The sequence below is a fragment of the Lepisosteus platostomus genome, chromosome 4 (assembly GCF_059453375.1).
Source record: "Lepisosteus platostomus isolate fLepPlt1 chromosome 4, fLepPlt1.hap1, whole genome shotgun sequence".
Lineage (NCBI taxonomy): Eukaryota > Metazoa > Chordata > Actinopteri > Semionotiformes > Lepisosteidae > Lepisosteus > Lepisosteus platostomus.
In genome coordinates this window covers 38,479,127-38,502,864 of record NC_142614.1, presented here as the reverse complement: position 1 = coordinate 38,502,864, position 23,738 = coordinate 38,479,127, and the positions used below count along the sequence as shown (strand labels likewise).

Sequence of the window (23,738 nt, the reverse complement as noted above, 5' to 3'; positions counted from 1 at the left end):
AAAATAGGCAGCACTGACATATGCCATATTTTATAAGGGGGGAATGAAGAAAAATATAAGATGTGAAAAGGGGGTTAACTGATTTCTTTCTGCACTTCTTGGGACACAAGACATTCCATGTTTAAGCATTTTTGAGTTATGGCAGGGATGGGAGTTAACTGATAAGAGATTCCAAGTGCAAGATAGAGACCCACTAAGGAAAGATAAAACTGGCCATTCAAAGTGGTCAAGGTCTTGGGAATGTAAAAACACAGGTGACCTCCCTGCATTACCACGGTAACAACCTGCATCAGAAATGGCTGAAGTTTTCTATATAAACTGGAAGTTTGTACCTATATTCCTAACAATACTTTTATCTTATTGTTCCTTGCATGCAATAAACTCAGTTGTTTGAACTTCATCTTGGGATCCAGAACTTATTTGTCTGTTACAACAATTTTGGCACTGTGAGGAGGGTCCTCCAGAAGACGGTCAGTGCACACACTACACAGAGGTAAGGACTCCTCTTTTATTAAAAGTCCCAACTCTCTTGTCTGACCGATTGGGAAGTCTCTGCTCCCTGCAAGGATTGCCCGTGATGATGGAGTGAACATGAGTTTCTGGTTTTCCCCTGACCCGGGGAAAACCGGGTTTTCCTTGTATTAGGTGGCACATGGCGTTCTGAACGGGATTGTGCCTTAATTGCAGATGGAGCTCTGAAATGGATTGTGCCTTAATTGTGAATGGAGTAGTTTTGTTTTAAAAGGGAACAGGTGCAAAGTAGATAATATATGTCCGCGTTTTTATGTTTTTTTTCCTTGTTCATGAACATATACAAAACACTCAATCATAAACATACCTCATAATAAAAGAGCAAATCACTCAGTAGCAGGATTTAAAGGACATTGGGAGCCGAGAATAGCTCTGACTGGAACTCAGTGTGTAAGTCGACCGCAGGGCGAAAGCAGCAATGCTGGCAGGGTGGGGATGGTGAATTAATGATCGAGGAGGAGGGTTAGTCGTGTTCTCGTTCCTTACCTGTAAACCTGTAAGTCCTCTCTATGGACTCTGAGAGGCATTTAGATCTGGAAGTAACAGACACCCCTAGTTGCATGAGTGCAGCAATGCACAAGTTAAAGCACCTGCCTATGAGCTGTTACCTCATTCGACGCAGTAGGCCTTCAGAAACTGAACATGTGTGGTAACTGGCTGTTTGAGAAAGTGGTAGAGAAAAAGGAGGATAAATACAAGAAGAAGCTGAGTTTATCAGAAGGAGTTTGGGGAAAAATGCCTGTAAGAAAGCATACGAGTACTGGCAAAAGCACAAGGATGTAGCTGCAGCACTGGTGCTCGGTCAGCACCTGCGATGGCAGATAAACTCACCAGAAATATCAGAGTGTAAAAAAAAGAAAAGATCATTTACTCACTACAAAAGAGGAGTATGAACAAAAGCTAAAAGAGGCTGTTAAGGAGGATCAAACGCTGAAAAAATGTGTTGGGTCTGACCAGGACTGTTGGAAAGTGTCTGAGCAGTGGTGTAAGGATAAACAGACGGAGAGTGGGATAAGTGACGCTGTGTCTATGAGAAGTTACTCTGTTAAAAGAGATGCATGTAGAGGTGAAACAAAATACAGCACATTGTAGTACAGAAAAAAATATATTCTAGATGTGTATGTGCGTTTTATAAATTTGTGTGCCCGCACAAGTGTAAATGACCGCAGTGCGTAACTGTGAAGTTTGGTATGGTAAATGACGGTGCAAGTGTGTTTGGCCAGCCAGACTGGCTAGAGACTTAACTTAAGAGACTTGACTTAAGCAAATAATGAAAAAGCAGCTTAAGTGACTAGAAAATATAAGAGTGTCTGAAACGTATAAGTACAAATACCAATACAGTACAGTGGTAAGCATTTATGCTTTGTATTGCTTAGCCTTAGGTTCATGTACAGGGGTGATCCCTCAACGACAGTTAAGCAGATTTATTTGAGTGGCTTGAGACCAGATATCGCTAAAACGCTGTAGATTCACAATCATGACTGGTGGATAACACCACTGTGAAATTTGCAGAACTGTCTAATCTCTGCCGACAGATTGAGAGAAATATGTACAGTAAAGTGTGAGCAGTTCACATCAGGTGTATTCCACAGAAATTGGATAAATCTCAGAAACTAAATAAACAGGCTGACCGGGGAAGAACTCCGGTTTACAATTATTGTAAACAAAAATATGCAAGTCTTTATAAGAGAAACTGCAGAAAACACATGCAGGATGAAGGAAGCAGGGACCTGCCTTGTGGTTCAACTGACAGGGAAGAACAGAGGAAAAATTTATCACCCAGCCAAGAGCTTTGTTTGAGGAGGACAAATGGTCTTTTGAGAAATCGGTTTACCTGGAGAGCTCCCTTGTAGCCTCCTTAAATCTGTCCCAGTCCATTGCGCAAAATGAGTTAATCCTAAAATGTACTATTAATTCAGGCGGGTAGCTGCGTCAGCATGCGTAGGCTGCAAAGGAACAAGTAATAGGTTTATTCCATGCTGAAAAAAAGAAGAAAGAAAACACAATGTTTTGGCCGTGGAGCCTTCTTCAGGTGTCACTTCTTCTTCACACCTGAAGAAGGCTCCACGGCCGAAATGTTGTGTTTTCTTTCTTTTTTTTTTCAGCATGGAATAAACCTATTAAATGTACTATTAATGGTGTGTCTGTTTCTCTGTTACGGGATACTGGAGGACAACTGTCATGCTTGTCTCATTTCACTGTTCAACAGTGTGGTATAAAGTATATGGGGAGATGGCAGGAGGCCACAGGAGTGGGGGGGCAGCAAGTTTTACTTGCCGAGTACAAGACCGTAACATTGATTAGACGTGCCCTTTATCACCTGAATGTGGGTTGGTTCCATCCCAGATTTATTGGGCTGGGATGTCATGCAGCATTTACAAGGAATTACTTTATACAGAAAAAGTATATCATATGGCTCTGAGACAGCACTTGTGTGAACTACCTCAAGTGACTTCTGTGATCATTCAGTATGTCAATGATATTCTGATTGCTTCCCCTAGCAAGGAAACCCACAAGTCTGACTTGCTTCAGGTTTTAGAGTTTTTAGCTAAAAAGGGACATAAAGGTAGCTATGATAAGGCCCGATTGTGTCTAGGACTCTTTTTCAGAGTGAGGGATCTAGAACTTATTTGTCTGTTACAACAGTCTGCTTCACAGGAATCTGTAGTAAGGTTAGTACATGCATTACTGATAGCAAAGACATCTACCACATCAAACACCCACATGCTAGGGCTTTCCATACAATTACAAAATTAAAATTAATAAAAATGTTCATCCATTGAATAAGCATTTGTTTTCTTTGAAGTACTCAACAGGAAAAACAGCTATACATTATTTTTTTTAATCTCTCTTCCTGTCAGTTCTGCAGTTGAAATCCCAAGGTGACTTTTTCTTATTGTTTGACTAAGGAGGTATTTGACATTTTCATACATGCTCACATTTCCTTGCACTTTAACTTCAGTAAAAGCAAGTGCCTGGTGTGCTACATTTTGGTGTTAAATATAATCCTTAACAGGTGGTTTCTTCATTCTTCATTCACAGGCTGATGTCTCCCTGTGGCACTGCCATAAAAATAAGACTTTTTTCATATTAGTAAAAAATGACAAAATTAATTTACCCTTGCATTATGTTGGGAAAGTAAAATCTGGAATAAAATCTAATGGGGAGGTATACACATTCAAACCATACACTTATTTTGGGTCAAATACACTTACTTTCTCTTACATGAAATGTTTCATCTTTCTACTTTTTAGTGTGGAATTAACCTATATTTTTTCCTTTGCAACCAACACATATGACTTACATGAAACAGCTAGCTATAATGAAATGGGTTTTCTTTCATCTTTATTTAATTAGAACTTAATTAATTCAAGCTCAAACACGTCCTGTCAATGAATGTTTAAAATGTACTGTACAATTCACTACACTAAACTGTAATGGTCAGTAATAAAAAAATAAAATACATAGTGTAAGATAATTCAAGGTCAAGGTATATAAATGGCATATATCTTAAAAGCCCTAGATATACGTCTTGACCCGAGCAAAATGGCCGTCAGACTATGTCAGGTGACCGATAAGAGGAAATGCGGTTAATTAACAAGGCCCAGGTGAGTGATGTCAACATCCAGATAAATCCACCTTGCAAGGAGTCATTGGGGAGAATACCAGTAAGGTGGAAGCAGAAGGCAAGTGAAAGCTGTGAGTTGAGCAGTTGAAGAGGAGCAAGCTTATCTTGTGAGTTTAAAATAGCGAATGGACTGAAATAGTATTGCGAAGAGACTTTGGATGACAGATTTTGGGCTTGAGCATGTGACAAGTAAAAGAGAGGAAATAGATGGCCAGTATCACTACATTTGGATACGGAAGTTGGACCACGTGGATTCCGTTAACTAATAAGACAAAAAGAGGATGTCTACAGGATCAGGAATCGGGAATTTAAATGTAACACGTAAAGCATTTATAATTCCTCTGTGTGGGAGAGGCACCATACTTTAAAGAGGTTTAGTTGCATAAAAATTAAGGAGTTTTATACATTATTAGAGCTAATATCCCCCCGTAACACTACAATAGCAAATAATAAAAGCATGCAACTGTGGAAGACTGAGTGAGATGAACTCTTAGGAAAGGTCAGGACTGCGGCTATGCGTGGGAGGGGTTTTCTGTTTGCACCTAAGACAGCTGTCTTTCTGCAACTATTCTAAACTGTGATTTTTCACACCCATGTGTTTTATCAGACTGCAGAATGCCACATGGAATGTTCTTGTCCTGTTTGTGTTTGACAGACTAATTGTCTTGTGTTTCATGTGTTTCTTTGATATTAAAAGTAAAAGTAAACAGTCAAACAAGCATATTTACTGAGTTCTAGGGGAAACCTTGACTGTGCTATGCTCCCCTTCAACTGACTGAATAAAGATCTCTGTTTGACAATCTCCTAAACTGAGTGAAAACCAAGTTTTCTTTGACAATTCCATGGTGCTGTGACCCGGATAGCAACACTGAACCCAAAAGACTGAAAAGACTGGAAAATTACCTCCTTGTCACCAGACATGCCAACAAAAAAAAAAGGTAAGGGACCTTTTGAAATTCCTATGTGATGTCTGGAAGGATCTTTGCCAGGCTGATCATGTGTATTGGGCTCATGCCATTTGAACTTTGTGTGAGATTGTCTGCAGATTTCTCTGGTATTGTGTACACAGGTCTTGTTTGGTTATCCTTGTGAACTGCAGGTAAGTTCACCTGGTTGTGTGGAGGTCTAAATGGAGTCCTTCACCTGGTTATTTAGCACTTTGGTTTGTATACTTGTTTAGGATTTACCTGGTTATAAATGTATTGCCCATTGTTAAATTGGAAATTACTGCAATACAGGAAATTTAGAATATGTGATTCAAATTGTGCAGAAGGTAAAGGTTAAGTAGATAGAAGAAATGCAGAGTACTCTCAAAGGAGCACGAGGAAGGAATATTACAGAAAATAGGGAAAAGGACCGTTTGATGACTGAGTGAAATTGGGAAGTAGATTATACACTTACGATGTTTGATATTTTCTTGTTTGTGAACCCATACACACAACACCCAAACATAAACAAGCCTTATAATAACAGTAAAGGGAATTAAAGGACCTTGGAGCCAAGATTAGCCCTTACTGGAGATCAGAATATCCCCCAAAATGCAGTAAGGCTGGCACTCTGGGGATGGTGAATTCCTGATCCAGGAGGAGGGTTGCTCGTGTTCTCACTCCCTGCCTGTGAACAGTGAAGTGTACATCCTCTCTAAAGACTGAGAGGTATTTAGATCTGATGGTAATGGACACCCCTAGTTGCATGACTGCAGTAATGAACAGGATTTCCCAGTGAAAAACACTTCCCTATGAGCTGTTACTTTACATGACACTGTAAGATTATACTACAATGGGGGGGGGGGGGGTAAACAGTCTACTCCAGGGACCCCAGCTTACTTATAAGAGTGAAGGTCCATATACCTGCCCAATTTGAACAATAGTTTTGTTACAGTCTGTGGATGCCCAGTGAATTGAGAAATCTTGTTAAATTATTTCCTAATATTCAAGAAGAACCTGAAAAGTTTAAAGAGGAATTGTATACAGTCATTAAATGTTATAATCCAAACTGGTCTGATCTATATCAATTATTGCAATTATCCAATGTCTGCAAACTGCTGCCAACTGGCCGTGCAAAACCTCAAAATGAATGTGGATCTGGAATCAGCTCCACACCAGGTTAATAAGAGGCTATAAATACAGTATGCCCCAAAAAGACTGATTGGGGAAAGATTCAGAAATACAAACAAAATATGGAGAGAATGATCAAACTCTTTGGGATCCCAGTGGCTGCAAGTATTTTGTGTATGGTACTGGTGTCACTTCTAGAGGATTGTATAAATCTCCCTATAATGTCACACAAATAAAGATGTTCTGAGCTTCAAATTAGCTTACAAAACTCAAGGGCTTCTTTGTTATGCTAATAATGGCACTATCTATATGGGAAATAGTTCCTGCAATTATACACTTAGTTGTTATCAGAATGTCACCAAGAAGATAGTCAACTGTACCAAACTCCCATTCAGTTTTTGATGCAACCCAGTATTTTAGTAGAGGCTATAGTTTCAAGCCCTCGGGATTGCGAATTTACAATGGGACTTTTTTCATTTGTGGGATCAGGCATACCCCTGGCTTCCACCTGAGTGGACACAGGATACATTAGCCCAGCCATGAGACATTCTACTGTTCTCCCTTTTGGTACGCTGGTCAAACATTCCGAGGTCAAATTCTTCCAGGACGAAAGGGGGGTACCTTTAAAGCGGAGACGACGGCACCGAACATTTTTGGCGTGTCCTCTCTTTAAAGCCCTGGCCAAATACGAAGACAGTACGTACAGTTATAATTTAAACTGAATTAAAAACTACACATTACACCCAGTTACCATGGTGGTGCTTGTGATCACTGCATTTAACCAATGAAACAGGGCGAAAAATCAGTCACATGACTTTTGGGCCGAGTTTCGAAAGCTTAACCTATCAGCAACAAAGTGAAATCTACACGATAGGCTACCTCAAACTGTCAGTTACATGACTGTATGTCGCTTAAGCCACTCCTATTTGGCATTTTAGTTATGGAGGTGGGAAGACACCCCCCCCCCTCCCTCTGAGTGCCTGACTTGTCACCATCTTAAACCGCTCTGGTGCTGAGCCGCAGCGAATGAGAGAGACCCTGAGAAAGAAAAAAAAATGAATCCAGAGAAAACGCTTGTGTTCCCTGGTGGTAAGGGGAAGCAATACATCAGTAGCTACTTCGAGGAATTAGGGATAGATGTAGATTTAAAATCTGAATGAATACAACAACTAGATGTTAAAATCTTGACGAACAGAGCGATGATGGAGATCTACAAATTTTCCAGAGCGAGAAAATCAAATAGGAAACAGATGCTTTTGGATATCTTAAATCATAATTTCGACCTAGGTCTAAGAAATGAACAGGAAAAAGAATATTTTCAGTGAGTGATTAGTTTGTATGTACAGAGGATCATTAATAAGAAATCCCACTTAAGAAAAAGTGAAAGGGAAGATTTTGACCGCCAGATCTTTGCTCTGCCCCTGCTCTGCAGTGAAATTTCAGCTGCAGAAGATGCACAGCAAACAGCTAGCACTAGCTCTGCTTGTGATGTAAGATCAGGAACAAGTGAAATAAGTGATGTAAAGTGCACTAATGAGGTAGTTAGTGAATTAGGAGCACAGTTTAAAAATGTGCATAGATTAATGGAAGAATGCAGGAAACTAGATGATGAAAGAGCTAGGTTAGACAAGAAAAAAAAGAGAGGACTTATGCTTTATAAGGCTGAAACTGAAATTCAAGCTCTCTCAAATAAATTAAGCAAGGCAAATGAAAAGTTAGGACATGGAAGTGTTAGGAATGTGAATAAAAGGCTTAGACGCAGAGATAGTATAATTCGGACACTTGAGCAAAAAGTTGTGAAGTGTGAGCAGGCAGTCATTTTGAATGAACAGGAGAAAAGTGAGTCAGAGAAGGAAAAGGCACAGCTAGAGAAGAGTATTGATGAATTGCAAGAACCGTTGGAAAAGCTTAGATATACAAAAAAAAAGGAATCGCAGAAGGTTGCGTATTATAAAAGGAAATGTGATTCTGAAGCAGATTTAGCACACAGGGTGAGGGACCTGAATGAGGAGGTACAGTTCTGACAGGGAGAATATGAAGGCTTGAAAATAGAGATAGACAGGATAGTGAGTCACAAAATTAGCATGTATGGAAAAGGCAAGTATAGTGATGCTGTAACTCCAATCTTACTGAACACATTCGTAAAGGAGTTTCCAAGCTACACGAAACCCAAGGATGGACCCTATGGGGTTGGGTTAGTGGTGCATTAGGGAATGGGTGAGAAGAGGATAAGATGAAAAAAGTGGAGTAGACCACATTTGTTTGGTCTTGGTACTTCTGGTTGAGCGCTCATTGGCTGTTGAGTGTCGCAGACACAAAAGCCCACCCCTACGGCTTGCGACTCGCTATGAGAAAATCAAACCAGTTTGATTTTGTCTTAGCAAGTCGTAGTGACTGTTTAACAGCCTGTGACTTTCTTATGATTATGTAAATGAAGGCTAGGACTACAAATACTAGGAAATGTCATGTAATGCGACTCCGGGCACAAGACAGCTGTCTTTCTGCAACTAAAGCCTGTGATTTTTCACACCTGTCTCTTTTAACAAAAGAAAAAACAGATTGCAGGACACCAATTGGAATGTTCTTGACTTGTTTCTTTGTACTTGACAGACTTCTGTAATTGTCTTGTGGCTCATGTGTTTCTTTGATATGTTAAAGAATGAGCATTCTTACTGTGTGCTAGGGGAAACCCTGACTCTGTGCTATGCTCCCCTTCAGCTGATTGAATAAAAGATCTCTGTTTGACAATCTCCTAACATGAGTAAAGACCAAGTTTTCTTCGACACAACTTAAGTTCTCCTTTCTTAGAAAGTTTATTTTAGTACCCATTTGAGGTTTTATGTAAAGTTAAATTTTTGCATAACCAGGGGAGAGAGGGTATACACCGTTTCAGAACGCCTGTATTAAAGGCACACTGTGCCAAATAAAAATGATCATTGTAGCCTTTTCAACCTTCAAAACTGCCTTTTTGTGTACCTCAATCTAGCACTGATCATATACCCACTATAAATTTACTGTGTACACATTCAAAAACAAAAATGGAAAAAAGTTTTAATTTCTGAAAACTGATTTAGTGCTTCAAATGGGAAAAGTATGAGAGTTCAAAATCCAGGTTTTTGGACAAAAAAATGCAATAGTGATCTTTTTGAAAGTACTGAGTGGTGTAGATCTTCATGTATACATACACATATGATATGCTATCCTAATATGTTACAATACAAATAAAGGACACAAAATCATTATTAACCAGGGGTTTCAGGAATTTAGTTTTAGGAAATCCCTAAATCCCAGGATACACACTATCAGTAAAACAAATTGACATGGAATCTTTTACTTATGTAACACTTGATTAAATTAATAGTTTTCTGATCTAAATAGGATAAAAGACTTTGATCCCATGGTCTGACTGCCTGTGCTTTCTTGTCCTTCAATAAAGAAAAATAAGATCTATGACAACTGCTTGCTTTTGGAACTTCAGTTGGACACACGCAACGTGAAACTCTGTATTATTAATAAGGAAATATTTAATGTTTTTTTTTCCTTTTTGAAACAATCATAGTTCAAGTAGTTCAAACAATTTGAAACTATTTTTTTTATTTTCCTGCACAAACCGTATTCGCTATAATACTATTAATGAGTCCCTGAGGCATATTGTTCAAACAAGGAATTATAAAAAAAACCTTTGTTGAGTTTGCACGAGAAGCAAAAGGTACCTTTTTAGAAGTTGTGTACTGGTTGCAAAGTAGCCGATTCTGACAAACAGCTAATTTTGCTTGAAGAATTTAAAATCTGTCTGTACTGTAGCTTTATTTATTTTAGCAGAAAGTCACCTTGCTCTTATAAGGGGCTCTGTTAAGCAGAGTTTGTGTTAACACACCACACCCTTTTGAATGAGTTTTAATCAACTTTGTCCAGGGGGGTTGGGCAGAGTGATGGAGAGTGAAATGAATGACCGTCGGCACTTCCCCCCCCCCCCTAGTGTGAGGTGATAATGTGGAAAATGTGTTTTTTTTATTTTACTGGGAGTGTGAAAATTGAGTGAGCACTGGGGCGCACAGTGAGATTAACAAAGTGAGATTACCGAGATGGATAATTTTAGTAAATATGTTGAAAAATGTCTAAATGTTTGCTTTCACGAGGCAAGATAAAATTGTATCCAGCTGTGAATCAGCTACGTGACTTTGCCCCCATGAAATGTTTGGGAAAGTGGTTTAGTGAGCAGCGCTACTCACAGTGTAGTGTCCACAGAATGTTAATTTTAATACACTGTACAGTATAACAGTATAAAGCAAGTACTTTTTTTAATGTTTGTAATCGCTATTCTTGCAAGTACATTTTGTATTCAGTTTGCTGGTGGGCAAACATTTGAGATGAAAATTCTTCCACAAGGAGTGTACCTTCAAAGCGGAGAAGACGGCACCAAACTTTTTGGGCTCTGTATGTCGCTTAAGCCATTCCTCTTTGGCACTTTAGTCATAGAGGTGGGAAGACGCTTCCTCCCTTCCCCTTTCCTCTGCCTGCCTGACCTGTCTGAATTTTAAACCATTCTGTGTCCGAATCGCAGTGGTTGAGAGAGAGTACAGAGAAAGAAAAAAAACCCTGGCTTAATTTTAAATTATATTTTATCTTAATTTCTTATTTTATAAATTTGTATTTTACTTATTTTCTGTTAATCTGATTTAATGTATATTTGAACATAGTTTTGTAAATTAATGCTTTTACAAGATGTGGAAGAAGTGCAACAATTTATCACAGTGCGAATTTTTAATACTAATTATCGATTACTTATAGTTTATGCACCCGACACCTGACTTTATTTAGATGTATATAAAATATTGAGCTAAGTATGGCATAACATTCAGAAATACAATCGAAAATAGTCTGTGATATTTGTGTAGATGAAACTTTTCTAATTTTTTTTTCATTAAAAACATTAAAATGTATAAATTAATCTTTCCATGTGTAATGTCATTAGAAAGTACAATAAGCCCCTGCTTTGTTTAACAATGGTTTCAAATTTAAAACTAACTGGTGAGAAAGCTATGTTTAATGATAATCAAAAGATTTCAAGTTAAAATAAATTTAAATTTTAAAGGCAGACACGCTGAGTGCCGTAAGCACTGCAAGCTGCAGAACGATCTAACGGCACCGCCTCTTCTCTGACTGAGCTCGGTGGGCAGTGCACTATTTTCTCATTCACCTGCTGATTTGCTTCACACCACAGGAAGACAGGAAAATGTGATTTAAATGTATCTGTACAAAATTCGTGTTGCATGTACAAAATTAAAGTGTTCAAAATGTTTAATTAAAAAGAAAAAAAAACTTACAGCTTACACAAAGATACTAAGCTGATCACAAGGAAAAAACTCACCTGTTTAAAGTGGATTTTGTGTTTTTAACTAAACCTGTTTTTTTATGGGTTTTAAAATCATGCAATGTCTACTTTAGGCAGACACATTACCGTTTATTATTTTTTATTTTCTTAAAATGAAAAGAATCAGTTGCCCATCGTGCAACACAATATTATGTTACAGTTTTATGTCTTTGAGAGACTTCAGAAGTCTTCAACTGATGCATAAATAATATAGCATAATGCCTTATCACGTTATGAAGTTGCTTACACCTGGGATCCGCTTTATTCCAACTAAGGTTTCTAAAAATGCAACCAGGTACTAGATATTGTTTAAATAAAAAGACAAATCGTGATCTTTAAAATGCCTGTGGTTTGAAGGCTCTCTGTCATTTGTTCACAAAGTTATTGACATCTAAAACATTGTGTCTCATAAATAGGTGTCTTAATAAGCAAAGGTTATGAAAACTGAAGAAAAAAATGACTCTGAAAAAGATACAAAAAGCTTGAAATTACCATTATTAAATTAATACTGTTAATAATTACCAGACATTATATTTTCAGTGGTATTTTTAATACTGCTTTGTTATTCTCAATTCTAATTACAATATATACGATTCGTTTTAAGGCTTGTTGTAAAGGTGTCTGTTAAATTGTCCCACTGAATAAAGTGTTTTGAACTGAATTGAGTTAAACTGGTTGAACTGGTTTTTACTCCAACTGTTGACAATATTCACATGTGCTAATTCATGTTTTTATTTCATTATTAATATCACTTAACATTGAATATGTTATAATATATAAAAAACAAAAAATGTTAATATAGTGTACATAATATTTACTATTTTATTTTTAAGTCTTTGTTAGAAGAAAAACATGTGCCCTAAGTGGGTATTGAACTTGGATCGCCTAGACAGAACCCCTATTGACAAACATTCAACTATTAAGGAACTAAAAGAAGAACATTGAATAGGTCTACTCAAGCTAATTAGTTCAATAAAGGACTCAAGAAATAGTTGAGAAACTGGTTAAAACAAAATGTAGCAAGCACAGTATTACACCAGGACCATAAGAGAACAGCTCTAAATAGAAACAATGAACCTGGTAGATAGTATCACATCACAACAGTTATTCAAGTAATAAAATATTAACTTCACCTGACTTTATGGTTCAATAACAAACAACTGAGGGCAGTGTACACTCCACCAATACTTCAAATTAGCCTTAATTCTCTTGGAGATTGTGAGCTTTTGAAATACAAGCATGAAAATGTTTTTATTTACTTGTATCAGGAAGTAACTTTTTAAATAATCTTCCTGGCCTTGAAATTATATTTATTATTTTGTTTGACATATATTCTATGTATAAACAAACAAAACAATAATAAGTGATTAATTTAGCCTCACTTTCATAATTCATGAGAAGATATGATCGTTGTTACATTTTTACATAATTCTGTTGATACGCAAAATCCTTTTATGTTCCTAATGAATTAGTTTAATTTATTATAATTAAAATACCCCAAGTAGTTCATAATATTAAAATTACATACAGATATAATTGGAAATGCACGACATAAGGTTCTTACATTTTTGAAGAATCAAAGTTCAATGCACACTGTAAATTAATAATATAATGAACTGACTTTTCAAGGACTAACTGCTTTAGGCCATTGCATAACACTACAGAACATTTGTTCCATTTTGCACTTGGTGTTGTGACCGTGTAAAGGCAGCCAGTTTCAGTGTGGCAGGGCTCTGTATTTAGAATACTGGTGCTATAATTTCTACAATTTAAGCCACACACCACCAGTTGACACAAGCGATGTTAAAAGGTCTTATCTGATGTCAGATTGTGCTCATTTTACAGGACACAAGTTGTGCAGGTATCTGGAATATTATTTCTAAGGATTTTGAAGCCTTTGTATTTGATACTCAAGAGTTAATTGTTTAGACCCAGATGAAAGTAAGGCACTTAAAGGCTACTGGCTGAAACTAGTTCAGTTAAACTAAAAATGTCTAAAAACTAAGGTTGCTGCTGGAAGAGGTGTTAGTGGGGCCAGCAGGGGGCGCTCACTCTGTGGTCCATGTGGGTCCTAATGCCCCAGTATAGTGATGGGGACACTATACTGTAAACAGGTGCCGTCCTTCGGATGAGACGTAAAACTGAGGTCCTGACTCTCTGTGGTCATTAAAAATCCCAGGGTGTTTCTCGAAAAGAGTAGGGGTGTAACCCCGGCTTCCTGGCTAAATTTCCCATTGGCCCTTACCAATCATGGCCTCCTAATAATCCCCCTCTATGAATTGGCTTCATAACTCTCTGCTCTCCTCCCCACTAATAGCTGATGTGTGGTGAGCGTTCTGGCGCACTATGGCTGCCGTCGCATCATCCAGGTGGATGGTGCACATTGGTGCTGGTGGAGGGGAGACCCCATTACTATTATTATTGTAAAGCGCTTTGAGTGGAGTGTCCAGAAAAGCGCTATATAAGTGTAAGCAATTATTATTATTATTATCTCATTATTATCCTATAACAGAAGAAATGTGCTCATTATAGCAGAGATGTCCTGCGTTTCCCTCCTAAAATACTGGGACCATAAAACTACTTTCATTGTACTTCAGTATTTGCTCTGATAAAGATAAGCCAGGATAGTTTTAGACAAAGGTTTAATGGACAGATTAGACAAGTTATTGATCCAAAGTCCACCTTCTCTTCTGTGAAACATGACCTAGCCTGGGCAAGCACTGCCACCTCTCGAACAGTCCCACTCATCTATACTGATAATGTAACTACTGACGGTAGCAGCAGAATGATTTACAGAAACAGAAGGATTATAAGAACATTTTTGCTGCTTATGTAAACAAAAATGTTTCTTTGTTATTGGTTTGGTGCTTCACAATGTAACATGACTGTGACCAAAAACATACAGTCAATGCAACCAAGGAGTACATCAGGAGAAAGAATGGGAAAATCTTACAATGGCCAAGGCAGTTGACTGGACAGCTCAATTGGACTTTATGCAGTTATCATCTCAAATGGATAGGCATTCATATACTGACTTCTACAGGATAAAATTTACTTAAAGTGAATATTTCCCATATTTTTCACTGGTTTAATAAAAAATAAAAGTTATCCCACACACAAATAACTTGCAATAGTAATGAGATACTTTTTAAAAGTAACTTTCCAAATACTAATAACATTCAGTGAGTTAAACACTTAATATGAGGACTATATTACAAAAGCACATACAATATATGAACCTTTAATGCTGTACTACACAGACCTCTTGAACTTCAAGCAGTGCTAAAAGGACTTATGTTATGGGGTTTTACACTAAAAACTTTTTTTGGCTTGTAGGATTCAAGGTGATGAGATAAGAAAAAGATCATTTTGTTTGATGTTCACTTGATTGAGAGGCAGAGACAAAAGACCTGTGTTTTGTTTCCCTGATACAGTCTCCAAAGCAATGTATAATCCTCCCCTAAGACTCTGAATGGTCAAAATTCAGTGAATGACAGCTTGTTTTTGCTATCAGGGCAGCAAAACAAAAATTCACAGCAAGCTAGTCTGACTTTTTGTCTAGTCTTCCCACTTGTGCACATCAACTATCATTCTGAACTTTCTAGCTTTCATTTGTTGAATCACTCAACGCAATAAAGTAAGGCACTGGGTTTTATATATTTTGACAAGGTTTTGCTTGGGTGATATTTTTACTGACAACTATTTTCACATCATTAAAATGTGCAGTGCAGCATGTATAATCTTACTTGGGAGAAAAACATATCTGCCGTTTCATTCTATAGGGCTTCTGTAATAGTTTTCACTGTAAAAACTGTGAATGTTTTTTTTTCCACTTTACCATGTTCACCTGCTGGTGACTCAGTGCAGTACTACAAAGTTAGACATTGCCAGTCTAGGAAGTATAGCTATTATTACTACATATCATAAAAACAAGCAGTAACTAATCAAATGTGTGAATTCATGTCAAAACAAAACCATGTTTCATTTGCAGTATTTCTGTTAAAAAATATTAATCTTAGCATACAATTTTTAACTGTAGCTTATACTTTAAACCCTGGAGATAAAAATGCTTGCAAAGAAATATTAGGAATCTGTGTCTAATTTATAAGGAATCCATAATCTGAATGCAAAGTTGCAAGTTGTGCATGACAAGCTACAGAATGGAACATAAGCATAACCAATTAGAAATAATGAACAGACAAATTATGCTAAATTTCTCACCTTACTGCAGCTTAGTCCATTAATAATTACAAGTTACAGGTCTAAATTCATAACCTCCATTTTCTTTTTTATGATAGTTATTGAGGCTCAATTGTTTGACTTGACTTTTTTCTAGTTTAATAAATAACAACATCTGTGCTAATTCCACAGGTTATGTAAGCCTAGCATGTAAGAGGTATTTTTATTAAGAGAGACCAAGTATGCCTTGGTTATTTTTTAAATTATTCTAAAGATTCTAAGTGCACTTTGAACGCAAGTTATCAGCTATCCCTTCTTCAGTTGTGGTAGAAAGTTTGTGAACCCTTAGAATTTTCTGAATTTATGCATACATTTAACCTAAAATGTGACCAGATCTTCGTCTAACTCATAAAAATAGATAAAGAGAACCCAATAAAACAAATAACACACAAAAGGATATACTCTTTCATTCATTTGCTGATCAAAATGATCCAACATTAAATGTCTTTGTCGGAAAAAGTATGTGAACCTATGCTTTCAGTAACTAATGTGACCTCCTTGAACAGCAATGACTTCAAGCAAATGTTTACGGTAACTGTTGATCAGTCCCGCATATTGGTAGTGGCTTCCTCCTTGCTGTCCTCCCATGCACACTATTCTTTTTCAGTGTTTGCTGAACACTGACATTAGCCAGAGCAAGAGAGGCCTCCAGATCCTTAGACGTTACCTTGGGGTTCTTTGTGATCTCCCGGAATATTATACGCCTTGCTCTTGGAGTGAATTTTGTTAGATGACCACTCCTGAGGAGAGTAACAATGGTGTTGAATTTTCTCCATTTGAACACTATCTGCCAAAGTCTTTAGAAATCATTTTGTAACCTTTTCTGGCCTGATGACCATCGACAACTCTTTTTCTGAGCTCCTCAGAAATCTCCTTTGCTCGAGGCATGGCATGCATTCACAAACCTGTGAGGTGAAGACCAGACTTTGGTAGTGAAGACTCAAGTTTTTGTTTTTTTAAATAGGGCAGGGCCACCCAAACTCACACCTGATTGTCATCCCATTGGTTGACACTCCTGACTGATTATCCCCTTAATGTTTAATGTTGGATCATTTTGATCAATAAATGAATAAAAAATTATATAATTTTGTGTGTTATCTGTTTTATTGGGTTCTCTTTCTATTTTTATGACTTAGATAAAGATCTGACCACATTTTAGGTCAATTTTATGCAGAAAGTCAGAAAATTCTGAAATTCACAAACTTTCTAGCACCACTGTATATACGAATTTCTCTATTAAATACAGTAGCCTTTCATAATATCATTCTGAGCACACAAAACCTAAAGATTCATTACTTACTAAAATAAGATTTTAATTGTCCCCTGAGGGACATTTTTTATGGACACCCAGCACTCCTGTACATTTAAATAGAATGCAAAAACAAAGAAGAGAAGAAAAGAAAAACATTGCACGTTATACTATTCCAAAAAATAAGAAAAACATTGCACACGTACAGTATAACACATAGCAACATGTAACATTTATAAAATCACAAAACATTGCACTCAAGTGGGTTGTAAGAGTCAAAATTGTGTTTATCCTTGACATTTGCGTTAACAGCTTTAATGGATAGTGGAACACAGGAATGTTTGTATCTGTTTGACTTACATTTGGGAACCCTAAAATTTTTGCCAGAAGGAAGTTGATATTCAGAGTTGAGGATGTGGGAAGGATCTAATATAATTTTTCCTGCCTGTTTGATTATAGATTTTTCAAAGATTGTCTGCAGGGAGGGGTGCTGTTTCACTCCCATGACCTTCAAAGTTGTCTGGATGAGGCGGGTAATTTGTGATTTAAAATGAACTGATAAGATTACCAAACCACACTGAAATACCATATCTGATAATGCTTCTGATTACAGAATGGTACAACAGTAGCTTTACTTCATATCAAACCCCAAACACTCTTAGTCTTCGCAGGAAATATAAGCGCTGCTGAACTTTGGAGCAAACACTTTCAACATGAGTAGACCAGCACAGGTTACAGTCTATGTGCACACCTAGGTACTTATACGAATCAACGAATTCATTCTGGAATACTACCTGTGAGTAATCACCAACTGCTCTGGGATAGAAAACTATTTTGTTTTTTAGCATTCAAAATTAGGCTATTGTTGTCACACCATTGCACAAACCTTTGGATTTCTGACATGTATACAGATGAGCTGCTACCTCTATGCATTAAGCCAAGAACAGCTGCATATATATATATTGATTCTCACTGTAGTAACAAGACAATTAGACCTAACTCATTACCATGAAAACAGGACTGAATTAAGCATTTCAAGAACCTATTGTAACCATTAGTATTCTGTGATTGGCTGGTTTCTTCACTGGGTGTTAATCAGCTTTCATGGACCCCTATTTCCTGTTTTGAACAAGAAAACCCCCTCTTCCTGATTATGGTAAAGCATGCTAAGGTTTCCACCTGCCTGCCTACCTACTCCTTCATCATCACCACAATTGAAGCCAAATGAGCCACTACAATGAGGGCACTACTTCACTTATTTCAGGTGGGAAATCTACTTCAAATGTATAGTGAAAGGATATTAAAGATTTCCCTGGCTACTCTTACTTAAGAAATTAAAATTTTGTTCCACAGCCTATTTCAATATTCAGTATTTCAATACCTTTTCTCTGCATAATTGTATTTCTGGTGAAGTGTTTCCCATTAAATATTACAATCTGCTAAATGTCTGTTTCACACATTAAGTGTTGTTTATACTAAAACTCAAAGTGTTCAAATAATTTTTCAAATATTTTTGAAGATGTCATGCTGAGTATTTCATGAAACATGATTTTCACAATGGATTTTGACTACTTCCAATAAAACATGAGTATTTACATTTAATGTCTAGAAAAGAGACATTTCTTTCTCATTCAATTGTTTTACTGGTATACTAGTACACCATTTCATTTAACAATTTAAAAATGTTTCTACGGCAGCAAATATGATACAATGGCTTAAACAAATTAAAAATACTTCAGTGCTGTCTTTCCCTAACATTATATGCTGTCATTTTGACAGGAGTATTAAATGTCTTGTTAACTTTTCAGTGTATAGCTACTGAAAACAACTGCATCCGAAAATTCCAGATATGAAACAAAATGATCTTTAACTTTTTATCATATTAAAAATCACAAAGTCAGTAGGTACGCATTATTTATAAAGCATATCCACACTTGTGTTTAATAATCCTGATAGTACAAGATGGTTTCTGAGATGGTGCACTGATAACTTATTTTTTACATTAAGACTACAAGCTTTAAAAATAACCTAAAACCATCATTACCTGCCAATCATATAACAGTAAAAAGAAACATGGAAAAATAAGGCACATGCAATAAGAAAGAAAACTACCTACCGCAAACAAAGAACCATGATACTGACATTCACCTGTTGGGAAAAAGACAAAACAATTGAAATTCTGAAAAAGGAGAAAGCTTCAAGTACCCCCAAAAAATGGTTTTAAGTTAATATAGAAATAACTAGACCCTGCAGATATGCAACACATTTAAAATTACCTAGAAAGGTACCTCCAAACTGGATGAAGTAGAAAGAAAATGGGTGGATGAATAGTGAACATTGAATAAATATTCTTTAAGTACTGTGATTGCCATTCATTTCAGTTGTTTCTGTATTGTAGATAAGTATTAAGTGTTTCTGTAACTCTATGGTAAATTGTGCAGTGAATACTAATGGTATAGTTCAGGTGGGTAGAGGCGTCAGCATGCGTAAGCTGCAAAGGAACAAGCAATAGGTTTATTCCATGCTGAAAAGAGAAGAAAGAAAATAATGTTTCGGCCGTGGGAGGCTCCATGGCCGAAACGTTGTGTTTTCTTTCTTCTCTTTTCAGCATGGAATAAACCTATTACATATTAATGACATGTTAAGTTTATTTTAAAATGAGTGGTAGTGGGGGTTACTATAATCAGCAACGGCACTAGACTTCAGGTAGACAACCATTAGAGGTGTACAGCTTGTATTGCTTCAACAGTGGCCACACATGCTACTAGCCTGTAACTTTCAGTGATCACCTCATTGATCAGTCCTGTTGATGACAAATGTTATTCAGCATAATGGATTAACCTATCATGTCTAATCAATACAAATCCAATACATTTTCTACAAAAAAATAGATTTTCAGATAATGACTTTGTGAATTTATTTTAATAGCAAGTGATTTATTTATTTTGAGGTACCATATACAAGTATAAGCTCTTTGAGAAGACAGTGAAGTAATGATTGATGAGGATCTATAAAGCATTTATCAAAACTTATTTTACACAATGTTTAACTACAGTAATAATGCCTTAATTTCGCTCCAAGTCACTTCAAAGTGAACTTCGAATTGAATGTAGAGTGCTCTACGTAAATAAGGTTTGAATTACAAACGCTAACCTACATTAGCGTCGAAAATGTTGTCCTACAAGCAATTAATATTAAGCTCATACGTTATAAGTGGTCAACTGTTCGATCGCTCTGCAAATTCCATGAATGTCACTGATCAGTATTTCTTCTAATTTTCTGTATTTTAGAACAAAATCCCAGGGGAAACCAAGAATAGAGCAATGAAGGAAACGGAAAACAAACACTGATGAAAGGTTGTCTTCAAACAATTAACAAATCAATTAAATGACTTGTCAACACGCCTTTTCGTTCTAAGGAATTTTAACACTGTGATATTTAAATTAACACAGGCTTATACTCGCAGAAATTCTATACTAACAACTCATTCATAACATACTCATATCATTACAACTTCGCTGAGTGAGGGTTGTATATAGAGGGGGATAAAACATTTCTCGCAGCATTATTTTTCATTGAACAAGAAACCGTAATGAAAATTCGTGGCATTCTTCTGTGAAGAGTTTATCGCCTAAAGATCCTTAAAGTTTAATAAAACTTTACCTGCACCGCTGCTCCCCTCAACTCTAAGAAAGTCATTATTCTGCATTTAATGTAACAAAATTGGCATGCAGCATAAATAGCACAAACATAAAGCCACGTTTTCTGTATACTATATAAAAGTAAGGATTGGAAAAATAATTTGCAGTTAGAATTTAATGGTTGAAATCAGGAAATTTCGGAAAATCTAAAAAGATAAAGCTACAATAATAAAAAATTAAGCTCAAATGGATCTCCCGAATACGTTTGATTAATGTCTTAAATCCATTCAAGAAAAATACACCTAAATAAACTGAGGTTAATCTAAGATTCAACTGTCTAATGCGTTCTCTCTGCTTATTTCAAAATCACTGTAATTAAAAAAGGAACATTGTAAGCAAAACTAAAGGCAGCTATTAAATGACTGAAATGAGTGCTTAATCCTAAAAGCAGCCTGAACATTGAGGGTTCGGTCCGCGAAACCAATACAAATATATGACACAGTATCGCAACGAAACATATATTTATATATAACAGTATGCACAAAATATATTTCAATATTTGATTTGTACAATAACAAATTATCTTATCAAAAAATAAATATATACTAACCATCTATTCCTCGAGGTATAGTGACAAATCCAGTTAGAACCGCAACGCAAACCCATAATTTCCGGCAAACCATGGTTAGTGGTCGAAAAATAAAAACATCCACGAGATGGAAAAGTAAAAAAGCGTTCTACTTAGAAGATAAAATACACTTTGCAAAAATCACTGTTAGATCTTATCGTGATAAAATGGTGGATTCAGAATGAAAATGCTTCGAATCGTAAACAGATTGCGGAATTCCACGTTTGAGCTCCTGACTCAGCCTTTACATATAAAAGTTAAAACAAGATCGAAAATGTGTTTCTTGCGAAACGAGGCAGATACTAGCAAAAATATTTAAATAATACACTTCAGGATGGGGTATAGATTATCCGTCGACACCGAAACCGCATAATTAGACATACATCCAAATTAAATACTTTTCCGCTAAAAACTCAGACGAAGAAAAGATCGTCGACAAAGCTTTACGTTTACACCGCACTAAACACATTTAGATTGATATAAAATCTATTCGCGGTAACCCCACATCCACGACTAAATACAAACTAACCCAGAGCTCAAGCGATTACTGTTTAAACTTCTGATGCAGCTGTTTACTAGAAATAACGAAAATCCACCACTTGTTATGGCTTCTTTTTTAGTAACTTGCACCTCACTCTTAGAGCAGGTCGTGTCTGGACTGATCCGAATGCAGGGTAACACAGTTCTAATGCATTTGTGCCCCTTAGCTATGCGGCATTTAAAAGAAAATTAGATTAATTCTACAGAAGCAAACGAAAATTCGTTTACTTCAAATTACAAAAATTCGACGTCATTGCAAAATGTAGAAAAGAGACCAAAGTCTTGAACAAAAAAATACCAGCGCACTTTGCATGAAAGACTGTAGCCCGCAGCATGTGAAAATTGATACATTGAGCCAGAACCGAAATTCCATTGAGTCACGTGGGAGCAACCTGATTCCGTAGTCAAAGCTAAAAACGGCCTTTTTGTCTTTCCAAACCCCAGATGAAAAAGACAGCCTTCCTATCACAGCTTAGTTGCCTATGCATCAATACTTAGCACATTGGTTCGCGCGTAATAAAACTTTAAAAATATATTCAATATATTGAAATTAATTTAATATCCTGTCAGATTTACTGTAGTAAGCTCGTCCCTTATTGAATGCATTGTTTTGAGGACTTGGATCAATTTTTTTTTTACCAGTTATTGGTCATATCGTCTGTCGATTTTTACATTAATCTTATACAGTAGCTCACTTTACTGTGTGTTTTTTATACCTTGTAAGGCAAAAAAAAAAGATTATTTAAGCACTGAATCAATATAGATTACTCGCATTATTTCGTGTTTATAAAAAGTTTATCGAGAGTTCCTGAAGAAGTTAACAGCCAGTTTATGGATTGAACGACACAATTTAATTTATCGTTACTTTCGTAAATCTATGACGTCTAAAAACATTATGTAATCTCTCAAAGTTTTGCTAGCACTCCGCATCTCCAAATGTATGGTTTATTAAAGGTAAAATGCAAAAGCATTTAAATGTTAGGATCAACAAGCGAAACCATATATACCAGTGGTTCTAAAACTTTTTGGACCAAGTACCACCCCTGATCAAACCAAAGCATCCAAGTACCACCTACAAGTCATCTTTCATGGAGCCACAGAAAATCTCAATGACCAACACCGCACACACACACACATAAAATAAATATAATCATAATAAACTTTATTTGATATAGCACCTTTAAAGGTGGCTTTTCAAACCATTTTACAGAATGACAACAGGAACAACAACAATTAAAATAAACAATAAAAAGCACTATTTCAGTGAGAGGGGTGAGCCTGTTTAGTCGAGCAAAGCAGATGTGAATTCATTGGTCAAGCCTTGATACAATTCACAACAGAGTCTAACAGATTTTAAATCCTCAGGCATTTTCTTGACGGCCAAGGCCTCACAGTGGAAGCCTCACTTTATATCTGGAGCAACCTCTCTAATTCGTGCAACTACACCGCTGTGTCAGCTTGTCATTTCTCTGGCACCGTCTGTACAAACTCCGACGCATTTCATCAAGTTGATGCCATTCTCTTCGATAAAATCATTCAGAAGCTGAAATATGTGCTCTCCTGTAGTTCTTGTTGGTGGTGGCTTACAGAACAGAAAGTCCTAATGGGACATGCCCTCAAACTCATTTCTAACGCAATCGAGCAAACTGGCCAAATCAAAGGCATCTACAGACTCATCTAATTGCAGTGAAAAGCATCTGCTCATCTTAACAAGCTCTATAAGCGTACCTTTGACATCATCTACCATATCAATAATTCCATAAATGACTGTGTCTTTCGAAGGGGGCGGCAGGTTGAGCTGTTTAGCAGCTTTTTCTCCACACATATGTGTCAGCTCTTTTGCCAACGGTA

At 36.6% G+C, this 23,738-nt stretch overlaps 1 protein-coding gene across 2 annotated transcripts in view; it reads right to left on the bottom strand.

Moving 5' to 3' along the window:
- The window catches only part of fras1 (Fraser extracellular matrix complex subunit 1), a 367,570-nt gene extending 345,333 nt beyond the window's left edge, over window positions 1-22,237 (bottom strand). For both annotated transcript variants that reach the window (XR_015935951.1, XM_088629471.1), the window contains exons 1-2: window positions 21,330-22,237; window positions 19,195-19,226 (exon numbers count right to left, since the gene is read on the bottom strand). Coding sequence is in view for 1 of the 2 variants with exons in the window: in XM_088629471.1 (XP_088485597.1) it covers window positions 19,195-19,226; window positions 21,330-21,402 (105 nt within the window). In the remaining variant the exon portion in view is untranslated. The remainder of the gene's footprint in view (window positions 1-19,194; window positions 19,227-21,329) is intronic.
- Window positions 22,238-23,738: the final 1,501 nt, after the last annotated feature.